Source organism: Salvelinus fontinalis, chromosome 11 (assembly GCF_029448725.1).
Source record: "Salvelinus fontinalis isolate EN_2023a chromosome 11, ASM2944872v1, whole genome shotgun sequence".
NCBI lineage: Eukaryota > Metazoa > Chordata > Actinopteri > Salmoniformes > Salmonidae > Salvelinus > Salvelinus fontinalis.
This window is the reverse complement of record NC_074675.1, coordinates 14,454,268-14,477,554: the sequence shown is the minus strand read 5'-3', so window position 1 is coordinate 14,477,554 and position 23,287 is coordinate 14,454,268. Positions and strand designations below refer to the sequence as shown.

Genomic DNA, 23,287 nt, shown 5'->3' with positions numbered 1-23,287 from the left:
AATTAAAGTTTGAGTTAATTTCCTGCAATTCTACACATTTTGCCATGGGCCAGAGAGAAGATTTTGCAATTGTATAATACATTTCATGCAATTCTGCTCATTTTTTAAATGGAGCAGCCTGGTCTCAGGCTAGATGTAACATAGTCAATGTAAATCTGAGGCACTCAAATTAGTATGATATGTTATATTTGGTATGGTATGATTATATAAGACAGGCTACTTAAGACAAGAACAAAAGGAGGGTGGTTGGTCGGGGTGGATGGGTGGGCGTATAACTTTAGCAACTTTTCAACTACTTTGCATGTTAGCTAACCCTTCCGCTAACCCCTAGCCTCGCTAGTGTGATCCACCTAGTTAGCATCAGCCAGGAATCCGTAACATACCATAAGTTTAGCAAATTAGTTTCATACGAATTGTCATTCGTAACATATACAAAATGGATGATGGACATCCACAAGTTAATACATACCATACTAAACATAACATATCATAATAAATGGAACGTCTCGAATTTACATACATAATAATACAAAATGCTCTGAGACCAGGTTGGGCAGAGAGAAACAATTACAGTTTTACAGACAATTTCCTGCAATGTTTTTACATTTTGCCATAGGGTGGAGACATGTTTGAAGTTTTTATATGATATCTGATGATCAATGGGGGCCTGTCATAATTCGACCATGATTAGATAGCTGGGCGCTAGACTAACTAACCAATCTAAAAAAGTTTTCCTGACATGAACTAACTGAGTGACAGTCAGTAACTGACATAAGAGAAAAACTGCTGATGCACAACCAAATTTCGAAATAGCACCTTGTGTATTCTACTAGTCCAACTATCAACAGTAAATTGAGACCCTGACAGTGCCTTTAAAAAAAATGTGGTTGGGGGAGACATTTCCGCGGGCCTATAATCTGGAGGGCGCCAGTTGCCCATCCCGAATCTAGAAGGGTTGCTATTTGCCAGAGAATTGGACTTGTAGCCTATCAACGATAATATTTTGGCATTCTTCCCAGCGTGTCCTCGCTTCCTTATTTGTAAAATGATATTACAGGTGTCGACTATACAGACCACACCCCAGTGGCAATGAACTCAACTGTCCCGCTTGCACCAGAACGAACTCACCCGAATACTTCACTGTTCGGGAACACCGAGTCACTGTGTAGGAACGGATCGGGAAAGGACGATAGTGACACTTTTTCTGAATCTGCGGGCTATTTTATGGAATTACACTTTTGGAGAGCTACGGAATCATGGAAGCGCCGCCATTTATGAAGTCTGTTTTACCTGCGCTAGACTCATTCACACTTGACGCAGATGACACGAGTTTGGCATTACCACCGGAGGATAATACAAAGACTCATTCAACCGACCGGGGTTTTCGTGTTCAGCAACAAGTGCAGCTCACACTTGCTCGTAAGGGCAAAAAGACAACGTCCAATGGTAAAATAGTAGTTTTTCATTGAGTCTGCACGAATAAAACGAGGTCTGTAAGATTAGCCTATTGAAATCGGCAAGGGAATTTGTCGACAAGGGGGGGCTGTTTAGACATAGTCTACCAGGAAATACAGGACGGGTCGAAACCAGATGCAACCGAATGGACATGCAGGCCTAGTCATTTGTGTCAAATTCTTAGTGACATTGTACTTGTTATGATGTTTGAATATAATCGTTTTCTAACATGCTTGCAATCTCCTCTAGCCTACTGTATTTGTGGTCCTCTCCATTTACCTTTCCAATAGGAGAGGGCGTGTGTCCAGATGGTAATTAGGGAATTGGTGCGATGGCATGATCCTTTAGAACACATGTGGTGTATCTTTCAGGTAGTCTTCATCTATCCAGAAAGCCATCAATTATCACCGGTTCCAGAGATGGAACCTTGTCTAACATGAAGGTAAGGCCTGTCCAATAATACACAACCCACTATCCACAGTCACAGGTGCTTTAGCCTCCCTAAAGTTAAACCAGAGAGCCTTGAATGTTAGAAATAACAGCTACGTGATTCAACTCCGGAGCAAGGGACTTCACCCTGCATGGCAGTCAAGTGCAATGTGTCTGGAGGATATGTGAAGTGTTTTTACATTTTTTTACTTGAATTCCATATTTAGTGTGTCACTGAGGTGATAAACTTCGCAGGAAAAGGAGATGGTATCTATTTGCCCCTAAAATAAACTGTAGGCTGCATTAGTTTTGAATGTACTGCCCATATGGTTTGAATAAAAACAAATTGGATAGTCTCAGGGATGTGCAGCTATTGTAAGCTCCAAGCCCATAGGGCAGAGAGTGTTAGATACCCATATCTCAAAAATGTGACAGATAAAGCCTTTCCTACTGGCACACTTGACATATTTATCGCCCCTTTGTCTGTTCTACCAAACGCTGAAATTCTATCATCTCACATAGACAATTTGAATTGAACTGCAGTTTTATTGAATAATATCTTCATGATTCCTAAAGGAAACATTACAGGCTGACTACACCACTCGCGTTGCAAAATACATTTAGAAATCTATATTATTCAATTATTACACCCACACTGCTCGCGCACGCCAACGAGCGTCTGCGTTGCCAAGAGCTAAAATAGAAGTCAGTTCTATTTCTGACGCAGATCGCGCTGCAAGTCCTGCCTCTCCCATCTCCTCATTGGTTTATAGAAGCAGGTACCCACGTGCCATCTCCTCATTGGTTATATGAGGCCAGTGGCGGTAATTCACCTAATTTATGAAAGTTGCCAATCGCAATATAAAGTTCAAGAGAAGAAAAAGACTAGAAGGAGGAGGGATGACTAGAAACGATTCGGTTGACCGTTTTATGTGTGAATTAATTGTCGGAGTAGAGGACCTTGTGCATTTCAGGTAAAATAACAACTCAATGTTTATATCCCAGGACAAATTAGCTAGCAACAGCAAGCTAGCTAAATAGGACAAATTAGCTAGCTAGCTAAATTGCCATAAATGTTTAATGCTTTTTGTCCTGTCCCCAATTTAATGTAATTAGTTCAGAGTTTGTTTTGATACTTTAACCTGCGTGTCATGATCGCGTTTGGTGTGGGGGGACAAAATAAATGTATGCACGATGGCGCTCGCGCGCAGCCGGTTTGGGTTCCTTGTAAGTTGTGGCTTTAAAACACACAATACAGGATGATGCAACAATACAAACAGAACAGTGGTTATTCAGACATCAGAGAGAGCATTTTGTATGATCTTTTTCCCTAAACCTTTTGTGTTGCTTTGAGTCATCACGACTGTGTCCAATTATATGCAACTGCTTTACAGATGTTTTAGCATTATTACCAGAAATGTCTATGGTTGATTCAGTTGTAAGCCTTCTGAAACGGGGCAACCACTGCTTTTCACCTTTCCATGTAGACACACTCATCTTTGGGTCAGATCGGAGGCAGGGACTTCAGCAGCCTGTCGTCTTTGAAGGAGAATAGAAGAAGTCCGTCTAAGAGGGTGGATTTGACCCCAGTCACCAGCCCTGAGTTACCTCGCTCCCGTCTGGCCTACGGGACACTCCGTTTCGGAACCTACACCCTCCCCGGCCCTAGCCAGCCGCCCATGATGGGAACTTCAGAGGAGCGGTCTTATGGGACAGACTTGATGCGGCGTTATGCCCATTCAGAAATGGCCCGTAGCACAAGGACACACGCCATAGCTAACGGCGGCAACTACCACTGGGGCCAGTCCCTCAGACAGTCTCGAGGTCCTCAGCCCCTCTCTGCAGACCACTCATTCCTGTGCAGCAGCCCTGCGATTCGCACCGACAACAGCCCCTACCTGATGGAGGTTCAAAAGGGGGCGAGGAGACAAACAGGCTACGGGTCATTCAATGCTACCCAGAGAGCAGAGGGCCTGGCCTGGCTGGGCCAGGTGGGGAAGGAGAGCCAGGGGCATGTGGGAGCCAAATGGCCTCCCTCGTACCCAGCCTCACTGGTCAGCATGGAGGTGGACATGGGCCAGATGAGGGCGGCGGCGGAGCCAGAGATCCAGCAGACAGACGTGAATGAAGTCACTGCGGTGTAAGACGGCTTATGTGTTCTATACAAACCTGAAGTTGATTAGATCTGGCAATTAATTTAGTTCTCAACATCTCAAATCAAATGTTATGTCACATGCTTCGTAAACAACAGGTGTAGACTAACAGTGAAATGCTTACTTACAGGCCCTTCCCAACAATGCAGAGAGAGAGAAAATAGAGAAGTAATAATAAATGCACAATGAGTAAGGATAACTTGGCTATATACTCAAGGTACCAGTACCGAATTGATTTGCAAGGGTACAAGGTAATTGAAGTAGATATGTACATACTGTATAACTAGGAATAAAGTGACTAGGATAGATAATAAACAGGATAGATTATCAACAGCAGCAAAAAGGGTCAATGCAGTCTAGGTAGCTATTTGGTTAACTGTAACTAGCTATTTAGCAGTTTTATGACTTAGGGGTAGAAGCTGTTCAGGGTCCTGTTGGTTCCAGATTTCGGTGGCTTATCTAGGCTGGCACTAAAGCTATTGTAAAAGAGTCTTCCAGAGAATTATTGGTGGTTCAGTTGCTTATCTGTCGTTTCAGGTCAATGATTTACCCAGATTTTGTAATAGGTGCATATAATGAATATAATGGAAAGTGTTGTGAGGATGAGAAATTGGATTAATCAGAATTTGGGATTGATAAAGTGAGTGAGTGTGTGTGTGTTTGTCAATGACAGGAATTTCCTTTTCAATGCTCTCTCCCATACACAGGAAGCCAGAGAGCAAGGTGCCTGAGCTGACATTGGAGAGGGCAGTGAACCTGCTGGGCCAAGAGAATGAGGAGATGCAGATCACTGCTGCCAGCTTTATTCAAAACCAATGTTTCAACAGCGCTGACGCTAAGAAGATGGTGAGCTGGGGCCCATCTCTACTACTGTTGACTTGGCCGGTCAATTAAGGTTAAAGGCTTCCAGGCTGTAGGCCTACAATACAGCTGATGTTGACAATACAGTATGTGCCATTTTCAAATAATTGGATTGGTAGGGGTATTTTCCCTTCAATTTATATTGAGATTGTGGGCGATTCGCATGAAAATTCAAGTTGAGCTCACTCTTCATAGGAACAAGGGTAGATGAAGATCTCTGCCTGTCTGTCCCCAGGTGTTCTACCTCCACGGTATACCCAGGCTGATCAAACTGCTGCAGAGCGACAGCGAGGAGCTGGAGCGCATAGCGGCGGGGGCGCTCCGAAACGTCGTCTTCGAGAGCAGCGAGAACAAGATGGAGGTGAAGGACAACGAGGGCGTGGCCCCTACACTGCGTCTGCTCAGGAAAAGCCGCGACATAGAGACCCGGCGGCAGCTCACTGGTTAGTTTGAGCACCTGCTCGTGTAGATCTGAAAGAGATCGTCGTAGCACTATATTAATGACCAGGGCGCGTATTCACAAAGTGCCTCAGAGCAGGAGAGTGGATCTAGGATCAGTTTATCCTTTTAAATCATAATGAATGAGGGGGGGCTGATCCTAGATCAGCACTCCTATTCTGAGACGCTTTGTGAATATGTGATTTACATGAACTTACATGGTAAAATGGTAATGACACAGTAGTAACCTAAGAATGAAACATGTTCCACAGGGCTGTTGTGGAACCTATCCTCCCATGACCTGCTGAAGGAGCATCTCTCCAAAGAGGCCCTGGAGATCCTGACCACGTCTGTGTTGGTGCCCTGCTCAGGCCTGTTTGAGGGGGAGAACCCCAAAGATGGCATGCTGGCTGACCCAGACACCTTTTACAACGCCACTGGCTGCCTCCGGTAGGTCGTCTGGTCTGGACAAAGGCGTTTATTGGCCATTTGTGTGTTTTGCACTGACCTATGTAGTATCTGTGGTCAAGTATTTCTAGGGATCCATCTTAGGGCAGCTTGGGATAGACACTAGGCAGTGGGATGCAGAAAGCGGTATAGTAGTTATGTTTGGAATGATCATGAAATAATTTATTGATTGATGCTAAATGGTGTACGGTGCCTTCAGAAGGTATGCACACTCCTTGACTTTTTCCAGTTTATGTTGTGTTACAAAGTGGGATTAAAATGGACGTCTTTAATTTTTTTATTCAACAATCTACACAAAATACTCTGTCAAAGTGGAAGATAAAAAATATATTAAATTACACTATAAAACACTAATACATTTGAAGTCGGAAGTTCACTTAGGTTGGAGTTATTAAAACTCGTTTTTCAATCACTCCACATATTTTCTTGTTAACAAACTATAGTTTTGGCAAGTCGGTTAGGACATCTACTTTGTGCATGACACAAGTATTTTTCCCAACAATTGTTTACAGACAGATTATTTCACTTTTAATTCACTGTATCACAATTCCAGTGGGTCAGAAGTTTGCATACACTAAGTTGACTGTGCCTTTAAACAGCTTGGAAAATTCCAGAAAATGATGTCATGGCTTTAGAAGCTTCTGATAGGCTAATTGACATAATTTGAGTCAATTGGAGGTGTATCTGTGGATGTATTGCAAGGCCTACCTTCAAACTCAGTGCCTCTTTGCTTGACATCATGGGGAAAATCTAAAGAAATCAGCCAAGACCTCAGAAAAAAAATTGTAGACCCCCACAAGTCAGGTTCATCCTTGGGTGCGATTTCCAAACGCCTGAAGGTACCACGTTCATCTGTACAAACAATAGTACACAAGTATAAACACCATGGGACCACGCAGCTGTCATACCGCTCAGGAAGGAGACACATTCTTTGGTGCGAAAAGTGCAAATCAATCCCAGAACAACAGCAAAGGACCTTGTGAAGATGCTGGAGGAAACGGGTATAACAGTATCTATATCCACAGTAAAACAAGTCCTATATCGACATAACCTGAAAGGCCGCTCAGCAAGGAAGAAGCCACTGCTCCAAAACCGCCATTAAAAAAGCCAGACTACGGTTTGCAAATGCACATGGGGACAAAGATCGTACTTTTTGGAGAAATGTCCTCTGGTCTGATGAAACAAAAATAGAACTGTTTGGCCATAATGACCATCGTTATGTTTGGAGGAAAAAGGTGGAGGCTTGCAAGTCGAAGAGCACCATCCCAACCGCGAAGCACAGGGGTGGCAGCATCGTGTTGTTGGGGTGCTTTGCTGCAGGAGGGACTGGTGCACTTCACAAAATAGATGGCATCATGAGGATGGAAAATTATGTGGATATATTGAAGCAACATCTTAAGACGTCAGACAGGAAGTTAAAGCTTGGTCACAAATGGGTCTTCCAAATGGACAATGACACCAAGCATACTTCCAAAGTTGTGGCAAAATGGTTTAAAGACAACAAAGTCAAGGTATTGGAGTGGCCATCACAAAGCCCTGACCTGCCAAAATTTGTTGGCAGAACTGAAAAAGCGTGTGCGAGCAAGGAGGCCTACAAACCTGACTCAGTTACACCAGCCTTGTCAGGAGGAATGGGCCAACATTCACCCAACTTATTGTGGGAAGTTTGTGAAAGGCTACCCAAAACGTTTGACCCAAGTTAAACAATTTAAAGGCAATGCTACCAAATACTAATTGAGTGTATGTAAACTTCTGACCCATTGGGAATGTGATGAAAGAAATAGAAGCTGAATGAAATCATTCTCTCTACTATTATTCTGACATTTCACATTCTTAAAATACAGTGGTGATCCTAACTGACCTTAGACAGAAAATGTTTACTCGGATTAAATGTGAGGAATTGTGAAACTGTGGAATTGTGAGTATAAATGTATTTAGCTGAGGTGTATGTGAACTTCTGGCTTCAACTGTATATCTTGATTAGATAAGTATTCAACACCCTGAGTCAATACATGTTAGAATCATCTTTGGCTGTGAGTCTTTCTCTAAGTCTCTTAAGAGCTTTGCACACCTGGATTGTACAATATTTGCCCACTTATTAATGAGAATTCTTCAAGCTCTGTCAAATTGGTTGTTGATGATAACTAGACAGCCATTTTCTAGTTTTGCCATAGATTTAAGTCAAAACTGTAACTAGACCATTCAAGAACATATAATATTGTCTTATAAGCAACTCCAGTGTATATTTGGCCTTGTGTTTTAGGTAATTGTCCTGCTGAAAGGGGAATTTGTCTCCGGGTCTGTTGGAAAGCTGACTGAACCAAGTTTTCCCTCTAGGATTTTGCCTATGCTTAGCTCTATTCTGTTTATTTTTATCCTAAAAAATTCCCTAGTCCTTGCAAATGGCAAGCATACCCATAAGATGATGCTGCCACCACCATGCTTGAAAATATGAAGAGAGGTACTCGGAGAGTGTTTTGATTTGCTTTGTATTCAGGACAAAAAGTGAATTTCTTTGCCACATTTTTTGCAGTTTTACTTTAGTGCCCTGAGCGGTTTCCTTCCTCTCTGGGAACTGAGTTAGGAATGGTGACTATCTTTGTAGTGACTGGGTGTATAGACACACCATCCAAAGTGTAATTAATAACTTCAACATGCTCAAAGTGATATTCAATGTCTTTTTTTACCCATCTACGTCTTCGCCTCTTCGTGAGGCATTGGCAACAAAAAACAACCTTCCTGGTCTTTTTGGTTCAATCTTTACAATTCTCTGTTCAACTGCGGGACCATACAGATACTTGTATGTGTGGGGTACAGAGAAGGTGTAGTCATTTCAAAAATCATGTTAATCAATATTATTGCACACAGTGAGTCGATGCTACTTTATTATGTGACTTAAGCACATTTGTACTCTAAAAGACTGGAATACTTATTGACTCAAGACATTTCAGCTTTTCATTTGAATTCCTTTGTAAACACTGCTAAAAACATAAGTCCACTTTAACATTACGGGGTATTGTGTGTAGATCAGTGACAATCTCAATTGAATTAATTTTAAATTTAGTCTGTAACGCAACAAAATGTGGAAAGAGTGAAGGGGTGTGAATACTTTCTGAAGGCGCTGATTATTATACGGTGACCCAGTCGGTTCATGTGCAATCCATCTCTCACCACAGTGTTACATCTCACAGGGCTTTGTCAAGCATATTATATTTATCTCTGACAGCCTCCTCGCCATGAGTGAGAACTGTGAGGTTCCTCAAAGGCCATCGTCATCCTGTTACTCCTTTCTACCTGGCAAAACAGGCATGATGACTTCTGCCTAGGCAGCATCACCTTGATGGAACAGCAATGCGCTGGAAACAATATCCTGCATACCTTGTGTTCCTGTTGAACCGACTGCCATTGGTTTGGCACAGATATACCACCTGACAAACACAACATGGTATAACAAGGAGTGTTTTGCTTTTGCCTAGCAACCGATACAACTGAAAACAGTCCTGGACTAAATTATTAATGGAGCCCTCTCCCTCTTAGTGGCTCTAGTAGAATTGAAACCTCTGAATCCATATTGGCTGGTGCTATCAAGCCCTGGCAACCATTGACTTGTGTAACTCTGAGGAATTCCTCAGTCTTTGGCCTGATTTTAAAACGAAAACACATAACACTCCAACTCACAGCCATAACCTTGGGTCATCACTAATGTTACTGTATTTGGCTTGACGTTAACAAAAAGGCTGCAGAATTTTTAGGAATAAATCATTACCATTTGGTCACATGTATTGAGGCAACTGTCATGTGTTTTTGCTTGACTTCATCTAAAAGGAAGTGGAACAGTTGACTCATTGACAAGTGGTTGAAATTAAAGTGAAAGATTAACTCATGTTGCTCATTTGCTTACGTTTTCCTTTGTGCTTGAAACGCGTTGCTATCTCTCAACACAGAGACATGTTATTACAATGACCTATTGTAATGGCTTTATCTGCAGATAACAGAAAACCTTTTTAAAGTACACCAAATATCTCTGCTACAAACATTTGGCTCATCCGGCCAACAGCTAGGATAGATATTTAGCCAGTCTGGCCAATGTCTAGAATGTAAAGAATGCTTTTGCTGTTGCTGCCTAGTGGCGATAATGACAACCTGTCATTGTTGTTGTCAGAAACATAAGCTCGGCTGGTCCAGAAGGGAGAAAAGCCATGCGGCAGTGTGAGAACCTTATTGACTCACTGGTATACTACATCCGCGGGACCATAGCTGACTACAAGCCCGATGACAAGGTACTGCATATGAATGACTAAAGTAACATTTACTAAACTTTTGTGCAAAATGTTCACTTGTTTTTATTTCGTACAAGCATTACTAAACATTTGTAGGTGGAATAAATATTGACACAGGGAAGTTAAATAAGACTGTTTTTGCCTATATTTGATCAATTTATGTCTCTAGAACAACTTATTAATCACGCCTTTAGTGTTAAATATTGAGAAAACATCATGAACCATTTTTTACAATAGACATTGCAGAATGTTTGATATTAAAATCATAGCCCCTTGAACAGAACCACTTCTCTCCTTCACAGTCCACAGAGAACTGTGTGTGCATCCTACATAACCTCTCCTACCAGATGGAGGTGGAACTTCCACAGAAGTACGCCAGCGAGCTCCATGAGTCTCGACTCAACCTGAATCCAAAGACCAAGACCCCCGGCTGTTTCGGTTCTCGCAGTGCCAAAATCATCCAGGTGGGCTCCCATCACCTCTGTTGTGGCTGTTATCATCGTTGTTGCCCTTATGTACTTGACATGCTCTGTTTCTATCTGGTTATAATTAAGTTATTACCACTAAAGTAAATTGGCAATGCCTATGTTATGGCTAAGCCGCCTTGTTAAGTGGTAAAGCATACATTTTGAACTAACTCTTTAAGCCTGGTTTTCTTTGACAAATGTAATTGTTAAAAGCCTTATACACATTAATTGAAAATTAATGTGAAACCTGGTATCTGGGAGTTAACTTTGAATTAAAGGGCCTCCTGTTTTCTGGTTGTTTTGGTCCTATAGCGTCTTGAACCAAAGCGCCCTCTGCTGGAGGAGAAGGGTAGTCCATGTGGAATAGAGTGGCTGTGGAGCGCCATCACAGTGCGCATGTACCTGTCAATCATGGCCCGCAGCATCCGTCCCTACACCCAGGAGACTGCCATCGGAGCCCTGCAGAACATCACAGCTGGGAACGGCCTGGTAAGGCTATATCACAGATCTATGATCTTATTTCTATGGGCTATGTACTGTTCTGGGAGTGTGGAATTGATTTGCCCATGGGTTTGATTGGAATAACTACAATACAGCCATCTATTATGTTGTCAGGACTTGACTGTATAGTAAGTATTACATTGATGTGACTACTATATTATGCATTACTATATTGACTGTCAGTTGGTGATGTTGGTCTCATGGCTCTGTATGGGCAGGTATCCCAGGCCATCGCCCACACCATAGTACAGCGGGAGAATGGTTTACTCCAGGCCATGAAGATGCTCCAGGAAGGAGGGATGGATGTGAAGAAGACTGCTGTGTCCCTGCTATGTAACATCTCACGCTACAGAGAGCTTCACGCTCACATTGGTGAGCTGTGAATTGACTCATCAACCGCAATGTTTTAGTCCTACATAAGTCCCACAAAGTATTTTCCTTTGGACTTGTAAGTGTATGTAAATGCACAGAAGCATAAAAACCTGCCACTGTAGAAAATCAAACAATCTCTCACAAAGCGTTCCACTCTCTCTGTAGTCAAACAGGTGTTGCCACAGCTGGTGGTCATGTTACCCAACTCGGACACGAGCACAGACCTGCCTACAGAGGTGACTGTGTCCCTGTGCCACATCCTCATCAACATGAGCCAGGATGAAACGCAGCACGTCAGGGCCATCGTCAACCACGGGGCGCTGCCCAAGATCATCAACATCAGCGCAAAGGACAACGGGTCAGTGGGTAGCTTCTGAAGACCATGGCTGCGTTCCAGGCTGACTACATTGCCTGGATTTAACATGTCAACTAACCACATCATGATATACTGCACGTAGCAATCTGATGCCCAACTGCACAGTCGATGTGGCACTGTTGGTTGATGCTATGTAAAGACTGTAGATGGCCTTAAAATGCACTGTATTATTCCTGAACATTGTGAGTTGGATTGGAGGGAATTTATTTGAATCTGTTTAACCTTTTTCCTTTGCTTTATACTGTTCCTTTTATGTCCAATGACAGTAACCTTGTGTCCGTTTAGGTTTGGTCCCACCAGGGCTGGCCAGGCAGCCTGCATCCTACTACACAGCATGTGGAGCCACTCAGAGCTCCACAGGGCCTATAGGAAGGTAAGGCCCCTACACAGTATAACCTCAAAGGATAAGAAACATTTGGTGTGGTGACAATAGTTTTTAATTAATCTGTGTTGCTTTTCCTCTCATCATGTGGTAGGCTGGATATAGGAAAGCAGACTTCGTCAACAGCAGGACATCAAAGGCTGTACATTAAATACGGGACTAAGCGGTCGATCACAAAGCACTGTGCTGATTGAGGCAATAGTGTAGTTTCTCTTCTGTGTGGACTTGGATGACTCAATTCACTGCTTTATAAAATACTTGTTTTGTGTGTCGACTTTTCCACTGTGTGAGGTATTACATTTATGTGTCTGTTCCAGTAACAACAATTGCTGCAAGCTCTTGGTAGCAGACCAAGTTCTCTACAATGGAGAAAAAAAAATGATTAAAAACAACTGATGGAGGATCAGCAATGACTTGAATTCCATTTGAAGGAAGGATTTTGAGGAAGAAAATGAATCAGCATAAAGTGGAAGACAAGATAAGGTTAACATTATGAAGTATGTTAGTCTAATGAATGTCATAACTGAAGTTGTAAAATATAGTTTTGATGTTAACATAGTTGGGGTTGTAAACAATATTAAATTACTACCTGTAGGTCTATTAAAAAAGTTCACAATCATGGATTCACATTTTGGGGGGGTCAATCAAAAACAGTACCACGAACGTCGCAGATAGACATGGTTTCTTATTCTACATGTCACAGGGCAAGTTTGTTCTACATAGAAATCTGCTATCTGAAAACAATGTTGCGTCCTGCTGAAAGAACCCCTGGTTTGATATCTCCGTTTGTAATGCAAATAATCACTATAAACTAGAGGGTTGTGTAACAGTTTAACTTTACCCCTCGCCCCGACACGGGCGCGAACCAGGGACCTTCTGCACACATCAACAACGGTTGCCCACGAAGCATCGTTACCCATCGCTCCACAAAGGCCGCGGCCCTTGCAAAGCAAGGGGCAACCCTACTGAAAGTCTCAGAGCAAGTGACGTAACTGATTGAAATGCTACTAGCGCGTACCCGCTAACTAGCTAGCCATTTCACATCCGTTACAGTTGCAGAGTGCTGAAAAAAATGCCTAAAAGCCACAAAATATTTTAGAAATCTGAAGTTGATAGATGTGCTCCAGTTTTAGAGTAAATATTTGTATATACATATTTGTTAGCCTACACAATGCACTCTCGATTACTTGGGAACTGCATGGGTAGGTAGGTGTTGAATCGTTTTGTTACTACAATGTTTACTACTTTGCTTAAAAGAAAAAAACAATTACGGTTTAATCATTAAAGTTTAATGATTATTTTGTGGTGGTAGTCTTGACAGCAAAGACGCAGCACTTTATACACCCGTCCACCTCCCAGTCCCACCTTTCAACTGCATCTCTATGGCTAGCTGGAACGTTGATCGGATGGATGTAAGGGACAAATCAGGGCTTCGCGCTATACATACATGACAACGGCAAAGACAATTACGAACTACTCTAGACATACGGGTTGCCTGTCACAATGTTACCAATGGGCAGATTCGATTATGCTGAACCGCTTCACGTCATTGGGCGAAAACGGGGAGGGGCTCCCATCTCGAATTGAATAGTAATCTGCACCACTCGGTCATTTTGTCAACAAGGCATCGTCCACAAACATAAAAATCTTATCCATAAAATGTTAGAATTTTCTAACTAGTTTTCATTGGGATGACATGCACATAACGCATTTTTATCAAAAACAATCTATTTTTCATGAGTAAACACAGAATCCTAGTTATTAGCTACTATACGTGCTTAATTAGGCCTACGTCAATTTTGTTTTGAGCCGATTTCGCCCTGGCCTTTAAACGGGGCACCTGGTTCACGCCCGGGAGGCAGCCCGTTTCCAAATCAAATGCAATAAACTTTCAGCCGAAGCGAAACACGCCTACACGGGCGCCCGGACGGGATGAATCGAACCCCTCAATGTTCCGGCATAGCGGACACGTCTGGGATTTCCGAGATTACCCACGACCCAACCCAAACAGGAAGTGTAAACACTTCTCACGTAACAGCAGCGCATGTGATAGCCCTTCTCTTCGACTCCTCGGCATTCACCACTTGGGACTCTGATACTGTTTTGCTCAGTTGGTTGGTGTGTGCACCAGGATAGTCGAGGCCATGGACTCGATCAGTTGTTCGATCTGCCTGGATCTACTGAAGGATCCAGTGACTATTCCCTGTGGACACAGCTACTGTAAAGGCTGTATCAAGGGATATTGGAGTCTTGATGACCAAAAGGGAATTCACAGCTGCCCCCAGTGCCGACAAACCTTCACCCCAAGACCTGCTCTGAACAGAAACATTCTGCTGGCTGAGTTGGTAGAGAAATTGAAGACAGATTTCAAAACGGTTCCCTCTGCTTCTTGTTTCTTTGGACCTGAAGATGTGAAGTATGATCGTGATGACTCAGCCGCAGCAGCAGAGAGGAAGGAGAAACAGGTAGGCCTAAGGATCTGGAACATTATACTGCCATCTATAATGTATTATATTTAGAGATCAGCTTCATTATTGCTGACTGTTTTGCCAGAAACTGGAAGAGCAGGAAATTCCAGCCAACTCCAAAATTGAGCTGTTCCAGTGACACACACTCTGGGTTCAGTATCACATAATCCACAATTAGGTTCTTATTTGTAAATTCTCTATTCTGCTTTCAAATTGACTGACTGATGATAGAGTCAAAAACCAACTCTGTTAGACAAAATAGGCTGTCACAACAAAATCACTTTAAAACAAAGGATGGAGTAGATTACAGTAAACAGCAGGACGGGCCAGATAACATCCAGACCGTATCCTCAAAAGTCAAAGGTCACTCATTTACATACACTGCAGAGGCATGAACTCTGAACTATTGTAACCTTTTGTCTTGAAGGCACTCAATTTATCATTTAATTTAGTCTAACTGATTTGTTTAGCATAATCATGTTTTTGCCATATGACAAGTGTAGTTCAATAACTATTTCCCCACTCAAAAACATAACTTGGTCAATAATGAAAAATGTTGTCATTTTGGTAATCATTTGAAAATGTTATTCTCTACAGGGGCAGCTGAGGGAGAAACGGCAGCAAGTCGGGCTGACAATCTGTGTGAGAGAGAAGGAGATGCAGGACATAAGACAGGCGTTGATGTCCCTTTCAGTGAGTATTTATTAACCATTTAGAGTATGTACATTTATTTTGCAAAATGTTGAGTACTATTTCTAAACTAAAACCAGGGAGGAGCCTAATACCACTGGGACCGCACTATAGGGAACAGACCGATTGTCTGGGGTCTAGGCATAGAGAATGATAGAGGCCTCTAGTGGCCAAAAGGCCATCCTAAACTAAAACCAGGGAGGAGCCTAATAGCACCGGGACACACTATAGGGAACAGACCGGTTGTCTGGGGTCTAGGCATAGAGAATGATAGAGGCCTCTAGTGGCCAAAAGTCCATATTAGCATGTAGAGGGCTTCTACCATTTTAATTTAGTCATCTGGGTGGGACTTCAAACTTCATTGGCTGATCCCTCCTGGTGACCTTGTTGGAGTCATGTCCAACCGGGTCATCAGGAGGGATCAGCCAATTGTGAGGAAGAAAATGTACTATGTCAAAATGCCCGCCTCAATTGCGCTGGCCATGCTGTCACAGATGCTATAATGACACAATGCTATGGGTCTAGGTGAGTGCAGAGTGAATGTGCTGGTTAAAATGGCCCCCCTCCCTTCTCTCTTCTTCTCTCGTAACAGCTTTCAGCACATGCAGCAGTGGAGCACTGTGAGCTGGTCTTTGCTGAGCTGATCCGCTCCATTGAGAGAAGGCGCTGGGAGGTGAAGGAGCTGATCAGCGCCCACCAGAGGGCGTCAGTAAGCCAGACTGAAGGACTCCTGGTGCGAATGGAGCAGGAGATAGCTGAGCTGAAGAGGAGAGACAAGGAGCTGGAGCAGCTCGCACAAACAGAGGATAACATTAATTTCCTCAAGGTGACATCACTCTTTCTATCCACAGTGGCAGGGTAGTGTTCAGAGCTAGGCACGAAACTACCTGATCTTGTTCAATAAGAATGTTTATTTTTGTTTCATAATATGTTCCCCGTTTGTGCCCATCGAACATGACCCAGGATTCCTTACTACTACACAACATATAACCTCTGAGCTCCAGAATTCTGCATATTTTCTTATTGTCTATTCTTCCTCCCTCTCTCTCTCTCTTGCTCGCTGTAGACATTCCAGTCTCTTTGTGTGGCTCCTGGATCTGAGCTCTTACCCTATATCACTGCCAACCAACACTTCTCCTTTGAGGAAGTGAAGAGCTCCATCTCTGGAATGATGGAGCGACTGGAGGATGTATTGAAGGAGGAAATGGTCCAGATACCTGGAAAAGGTAAGTGTTACAGATATAGTGAAGATAACCAAATATTTTAACTTTCTGTTAAATGCGTTGATTATAAATGAATACATCCATTTGTCTGCATATATACAATATAGTAACGGCTGTCTCCGAAGTCTATGTCCTCAGCCCAAGACCAGAATGTGAGTAATACACACACACACACACACAATGAGTGAATATTTCATCTTGGTTTAATTTCGTATATATTTGTATTGAATGCTTCTTAATTAAACATGGATTACTCAATGCATCTCCCTACTCTATATAGTAATGGCTGCTGCTGAAGTACATTTTCATCATGAGCCCAAGACCAGAGTGGAGTTCTTGGAGAGTAAGTAATACCGTCACACACACACACACACACACACACACACACACACACACACACACACACACACACACACACACACACACACACACACACACACACACAGACCTTATCACGAATGCATATTTCACCTTCATTACATTTTTTCACTTTCTTAGACTACTGCCATCTCACGTTGGATCCCAACTCGGCATATCAACACCTGCGTCTGTCTGAGTGCAATAGAGAAGTGTCATGGAGTGACAAGGCTCTGTCTTATTCTGACCATCCAGACAGATTCACAGACCACTACCAGGTGTTGTGTAAAGAGGATCTGTCTGGAACCCACTACTGTGAGGTGGATAGGAGGGGGGAATGTGAGGTAGCCATCACATACAGAAGCATCAGCAGGAAAGGCGGATTGGAATGTTGCTTTGGTTCCAATGATCAGTCCTGGAGTTTGGTGTGTCGCAACTCGAGTTGTTCCTATTGGCACAATAAGAATAGGACTGATATCCCTGTCCCCTGCTCCACCAGAGTAGGAGTGTATCTGGACAGCAAGGCAGGGACTCTGGCCTTCTACAGCATCTCGGATACAATGACCCTCCTCCACAGAGTCCAGACCACATTCACTGAGGACCTCTGTGCTGGGTTTTGGGTTGGTCCTGGTTGTGGATCATCTGTGGCTCTGTGTTGACTGAACGTCATAGAATCAAGTGTATTTCAAATCAAATTGTATTTCTCAAATGCGCCGAATACAACAGGTGTAGGCTTTACTGTGCTTACTTACGAGCCCTTTCCCAACAATACCTAGTTAAAAAGTAGGGAAAAAATTTAAGGAAACAGTAAGACAATAAAATGACGAGGTTATATACAAGGAGTACCTGTAGCCTAGTAGTTAGTGTTGGACTAGTAACCGAAAGGTTGCAAGATCGAATCCCCGAGCTGACAAGGTACAAATCTGTCGTTCTGCCCCTGAACAAGGCAGTTAACCCACTGTTCCTAGGCCGTCATTGAAAATAAGAATTTGTTCTTAACTGACTTGCCTAGTTAAATAAAGGTAAAATAAATTTAAAAACTGCCTCAATGTGCAGGGGTATGAGGTAATATGTATATGTAGGGAAGGGTAAAAGTGACTAGGCAATCAGGATAGATAATAAACAGAGTAGCAGCAGTGTATGCAAAGAGTGAAAGTGTGTCTGTGTGAGTGTGTGGCATCAATATGCGTGTGTGTGTTGGAGTGTCAGTGTAGTATGTGTGAGTGTGTGGGTAGAGTCCAGTGAGTCCAGTGAGAGCCAGTGCGCTATGCACAAGGGGGTCAATGAAAATAGTCCGGGTAGCCATTTGATTAATTGTTCAGCAGTCTTATGGCTTCGGGGTAGAAGCTGTTCAGGTGCCCTTTGGTCCCAGACTTGGCACTCCTGTACCTCTTGTTGTGTGGTAGCAGAGAGAACAGTCTATGACATGGGTGGCTGGAGTCTTTGAAAATGTTTAGGGAATTCCTCTGACACCGCCTGGTATAGAAATCCTGGATGGCAGGGAGCTCGGCCCGAGTGACAATGAGGAAGGAAATATAAGACCAATCACTTGGGAAAGTTGGAGGAAGTTGATTTGCTTAAGATCGTGACCTGGATGAAGGGAGTTGACCCTTCATTTAGGAGTCCCGCTGCGAAGCCGCTCTTTATCTACAATGTTTGATTCCAGCTTTACTAACGGGGAGAGGTGGGGCCATTGTTTTAAAGATTACAATAAATAAAATAAATCATTTTTGTTTGTAGCATCATTTCTAACTTGATAAAATAAAGAACAAAACTAAGTTCCTGAGAGGGGGGTTAGTGTTAATATTGGGGTGTTTTTGTTTTGTTACGTGAGAAAAACCAGGAGATGGAATTTGGATGATTGATGTGGTGGGGAACAGCTCTAGATCCACTTACACTGTTGTAGTGCTTCCCCTCGACCCTGTTCCATCCCCTGTGTTTTTGTCTTGGTTTGGTTCAATCAATTAATCAAATGTATTTATAAAGCCCTTTTTACATCAGCAGATGTCACAAAGTGCTATACAGAAACCCAGCCTAAAACCCCAAACACCAAGCGATGCATATGTAGAAGCACCTTGACCTTGTCAGTTGACTCTCTTTTTAAATTACATGGAATGGTTTTCGATAAAGAACAGGTTTTAGTAAGACCTTTTACTGAGAATAATACATTTGAATTTCTTACACCTCTTTGACCTGGAGGAAAATAAAATACATCCCAACTTGCAACCTGCCTATTTAAAAAAATATATATATATATTTTTTCTTTTATCCAATTGAGTAATGTTGACATTTGTGACCATTTAACCATGTACAATGTATTTAAACAGGCAACCAACAGGCAACCAATAGATGCCAAAGCTGACAGTACAGCAGATCTTCTGTAAAATAGATCTAATGAAACTGTAGGAGGACAGATGAAGATTAGAGTGGGGCTCTGTTTCTGCTGCTTGCCCAAGGTGGTTTCAGTCTCATGTCTGTAGTCCTTGGAGAGTCATGTGCCTGTGCAGCAGTAGCTACCTCTTGACTTTCATGCATCTAAGCAGTGATAACCCTGTTGTGGTGTGGATTGTAGCTGCAGTGCAGTACTGCTGGAGGGGGGAGGCGCAGGGGGGCTGAGGGCCAAGGAACATCATTCCTCCTACACAGGGCTGACACACAACACACACAGAAACCATATGTTTACTGTACTCTGAGTAATGGTCATCCCACTCGGCACACACTGGTTAAATAAACATTGTTTCCACTTCATTTCAGTTAAATAAACATTGAATTTATATCTGTGCCCAGTGGGATGTTACTAACACTGACTTTGAATTGTCCCCTACTGAATCATATAGTTTCTCTATCCACAAAATTACCGGTTACATTGTTCAGTGTCAGCAGCAACAAAAAAAAATAGCATGTGCAATATTTACATACCCCTGCTGATTGAACAGGCCCTCCCCCCACTCCAGTCCGCTGGTAACGTAGGGTGGCAGGTCTTCTGGCCTGGACTCTGGCTGCATGTGATGGTACACACATAGTTTGACTTTGAGAACCATACTATGATACATTTATATCTCAAGTTCAATGTGTCACGCGTTCTAAATTCAATCAAGGAATCAGAGAAAAAAAAGGAATTAAATTCAATGACGGAGTAAGAGTTCTGACTTTAACTATGGAGGTCTGTACCGGTGTGTGGCCTTGCAGGGTTGCTCTGCGGCTGGGCCCGGAAGTCTAGCAGAGGGGAAGCAGGAAGGATGGGTTATGGATGAAGGGTTCTAGGACCACGGACTGTGGCACACCCTAAACACATGCTTCTTCCTGTAGGAAAATTAAACCACTAGCATTAAATAAATAGTATCACTTTATGTGATGCTTCAATCAATTCTTATTCTAATGGTACCTCAACAGAGCATGACTTGAATGTTTCATTTGAATACACAAATGACCTTTTAATCAGAAGAAAGGGTGTGTTGTCAGGGCAGTTGATCTCTGTAGCAGGGATGCTTTCCTCTTCACAGGACAAAGTGTCCTCTCTGCAGCTCTCCACTTTTTCATGATGCTCAGCCCAGGCCTGGTGTGGCTTTATCCCAGTACAGTGTGCAGGTGTGTACCATGCTATGGCCTAGCCACCCACCAGAGTATGCAGATCATCATATGTTATGTATACGGCACATTCAATGCTAACATACAAGTACTAACATATAGAGAGACTTGCAGGACATTTATTGTTTACATTAATTATGTGATAAAGGGCAAATAATGTAGTCCCGGATCAATTATATACTATCAGTCACTCAATCATCCTTCACCCCTCAGTGTTCTCACTTGGCCATTGTCTTTGCATAGGACTGTGGTGCACTCTGGTCCCAACATGATACGCTCCAACCCAACCCAAAGGAAGTCCCCTGAGCTCGGTTTCTTCCTTCCAGAGGCTTCAGACCAAACCTTACAGTACAGTACAAACCACATTCAAAAATTAGTCGACTTCACAAAACCTCTGTCAAAGCATAAACCACCTCATAGAATGATTGACTAAGTTGTTCAACTGAAAATTAAATGAGGCTTTTTTTTGTAAACAAAAGATGACACACTATGACAATCTATACCAATGTTCACCGAAGGATTAATGTCTGTGTTTTCATCACAGGCCTGCCGTAACAGAGCTAGCTGGCTGGAGGAGTGTTCTGGGAGGGAAGCGGAACTTTGCGATGGGACGTCCTGCTGGAGACGGAACCCCCCGATGTCCTGCTCTCTCTGGGAGGAGTTCCCCAGCCTCACTAACAGACCCTGCAGCTGGACATCTGTGATCCGCACACTGCCTGAGGCACTATGGCACAGCGCCGCAGTCAACATCACTATCGTTTCCATCATCATCTCCATCATCATCCTCATCCTCTCCATCACCATCACTATCTTAATCATCATCATCACAGTAGGCCAGCACCACAGTCACCTTGGCATGACTTGACACTTTCCTACTCCCAAACTGATTGTGTTCAAGGGTCATACCTGGAGTATTCATGCCTGTGTTGCCTGGCTGTCTTTCACACACACTCGGTTTAGGTATTGAAAGCAGAAGAACAATGTATAGAAACTAAACCTATAGTTTGTTATAATATGACAGTACTTGACTTGTTGCCTGAATGTTTTAGTCTACTTCTCTATACCTATATTCAAATGTAAAAATACATACTGCTATCTGCTCCCTGATGCAGTTTTCTGGAGTAGATGTCTGCAGCTGTAAAAGTTCTCTTCGCATGGGCCTCTCTTTGGGTATGGACCAGGTGGAAAACTTGAAACTTTGTTGTCACGCCCAGACCTTAGAGAGACGTTTTATTTCTCTATTTGGTTAGGTCAGGGTGTGAATAGGGTGGGCATTCTATGTTTCCTATTTCTTTGTTTTTGGCTGAGTGTGGTTCCCAATCAGAGGCACAGAGGTCTTTGTCTCTGATTGGGATCATACTTAGGTAGCCTTTTTCCCACCTGTGTTTTGTGGGTAGTTATTTTCTGTTTAGTCTCTGTTACCTGACATAACTGTTCGCTTTTGTTTTGTTACTTTGTTTGAGTGTTTTTTGATAATAAATAAAATCATGAACACTTACCACGCTGCGCTTTGGTCCACTCATTTCCGACGACAGGCGTTACATTTGTACACACATACAAATACACATATATCTTTATATGTTATGTGGCCAGTCTTTCCTACCTGGGGACCAATGCTGAAGTCCCATGGGTATCCCAGGACACCTTCCACATTGCCTGTGTGGAAGAGATTATATTCCATCTATGTACTGAAATAGGTCTGCTACAGTTAAAAAAAAAAATCCTTGATAAGACAAACACTTCTCTCAAATAGTGTATGTCAACTTGATTTAATGTGTGTCAGTAAGGCCTAGTTCAGAAAGGAAACACCATGTGTCCGTTTAACCATTTAATTATATATTAGAAAAAAGTACAATGCATTGTCTTGGCATTGGGCTCTGCTCCTTCAGGGTAGCTCACTGCCAGAGTGAAGCGTCATATAAAGATGATCAAATAACTACAGGTAGTGAGCACGATATGCTATACCAAATCCCCTAAATGAAGAAACACAGAACCCTGGGATATCAGAAAACAGCAAGCATAGCGAGTAACAGCTAGTTATAGCAGCAAGAGACACCAGAACATGCGCGCGCGACAATCCGGCATCGAGGTAGCATGTGTAGAACTGGTCAGTTTACATGGAGGGCATATAAGTAGAGTGCGAATCCAATTGATGGAATATTCTCTGATGTAACAGCTGGTGCGCAATGTGTAATACTAAAGAAGTCTCGAGGTATTGCTCGCCTGAGGTAGAGTACCTTAGGATAAGCTGTAGACCACACTATCTACCAAGAGTTCTCATCTATATTATTCGTAGCCGTCTATTTACCACCACAGTCCGATGCTGGCACTAAGACCGTACTCAACCAACTCTATAAGGCCATAAGCAAACAAGAAAATGCTCATCCAGAAGCAGCGCTCCTAGTGGCCGTGGACTTTAATGCAGGCAAACTTAAATCAGTTTTTCCAAATTTTTACCAGCATGTCACATGTGCAACCAGAGGGGAAAAACTCTAGACCACCTTTACTCCACACACAGAGATGCATACAAAGCTCTACCACGCCCTCCATTTGGCAAATCTGCCCATAATTCTATCCTCCTGATTCCTGTTTACAAGAAAAAACTAAAGCAGGAAGTACCAGTGGCTCGCTCAATACGGAAGTGGTTGGATGATGCGGATGCTACGTTACAGGACTGTTTTGCTAGCACAGACTGGAATATGTTCTGGGATTCATCCAATGACATTGAGGAGTATACCACCTCAGTCATCGGCTTCATCAATAAGTGCATCGACAACGT

The 23,287-nt window shown here is 42.8% G+C and overlaps 2 protein-coding genes across 6 annotated transcripts; both read left to right on the top strand.

The window, feature by feature from the left end:
- The first annotated feature begins 905 nt into the window (after positions 1 to 905).
- LOC129865110 (plakophilin-2-like) lies at positions 906 to 12,461 on the top strand. The gene is made up of 13 exons (XM_055937603.1): positions 906 to 1,446; positions 1,827 to 1,897; positions 3,372 to 4,024; positions 4,745 to 4,883; positions 5,134 to 5,341; positions 5,609 to 5,786; positions 9,967 to 10,084; positions 10,387 to 10,548; positions 10,864 to 11,040; positions 11,271 to 11,424; positions 11,590 to 11,782; positions 12,086 to 12,173; positions 12,277 to 12,461. Exons 1-13 carry the CDS (start codon positions 1,257 to 1,259, stop codon positions 12,331 to 12,333), a joined length of 2,388 nt encoding a protein of 795 aa, XP_055793578.1. The 5' UTR covers positions 906 to 1,256; the 3' UTR covers positions 12,334 to 12,461.
- A 1,266-nt stretch (positions 12,462 to 13,727) lies between these two features.
- LOC129865108 (E3 ubiquitin/ISG15 ligase TRIM25-like) lies at positions 13,728 to 22,006 on the top strand. 5 transcript variants are annotated; one of them, XM_055937600.1, is made up of 9 exons: positions 13,728 to 14,647; positions 15,248 to 15,343; positions 15,933 to 16,166; positions 16,407 to 16,566; positions 16,671 to 16,715; positions 16,844 to 16,906; positions 17,062 to 17,198; positions 20,752 to 20,856; positions 21,053 to 22,006. In XM_055937600.1, the coding sequence occupies exons 1-8, from the start codon at positions 14,327 to 14,329 to the stop codon at positions 20,812 to 20,814; spliced, it is 1,119 nt and encodes a 372-aa protein (XP_055793575.1). In that variant the 5' UTR covers positions 13,728 to 14,326; the 3' UTR covers positions 20,815 to 20,856; positions 21,053 to 22,006. The 5 variants fall into 5 exon arrangements, 4 of the variants coding, with proteins under 4 accessions (XP_055793575.1, XP_055793577.1, XP_055793574.1 ...); XR_008761319.1 differs by lacking the exon at positions 17,062 to 17,198 and having other exon boundaries at positions 13,729 to 14,647; XM_055937602.1 differs by lacking the exons at positions 17,062 to 17,198; positions 21,053 to 22,006 and having other exon boundaries at positions 20,752 to 21,029.
- Positions 22,007 to 23,287: the final 1,281 nt, after the last annotated feature.

Excerpts from the sequence above, each read along its gene's own strand:
- LOC129865110 (XM_055937603.1), top strand. The coding sequence starts at position 1,257 with ATGGAAGCGCCGCCATTTATGAAGTCTGTTTTACCTGCGCTAGACTCA. Across the intron at positions 4,884-5,133 it reads GCGCTGACGCTAAGAAGATG|GTGTTCTACCTCCACGGTAT; the intron begins GTGAGCTGGGGC and ends GTCTGTCCCCAG. Across the intron at positions 11,425-11,589 it reads AGAGCTTCACGCTCACATTG|TCAAACAGGTGTTGCCACAG; the intron begins GTGAGCTGTGAA and ends CTCTCTCTGTAG.
- LOC129865108 (XM_055937598.1), top strand. The coding sequence starts at position 14,327 with ATGGACTCGATCAGTTGTTCGATCTGCCTGGATCTACTGAAGGATCCA. Across the intron at positions 16,167-16,406 it reads ATAACATTAATTTCCTCAAG|ACATTCCAGTCTCTTTGTGT; the intron begins GTGACATCACTC and ends TGCTCGCTGTAG. Across the intron at positions 16,907-17,061 it reads CAGAGTGGAGTTCTTGGAGA|ACTACTGCCATCTCACGTTG; the intron begins GTAAGTAATACC and ends TCACTTTCTTAG.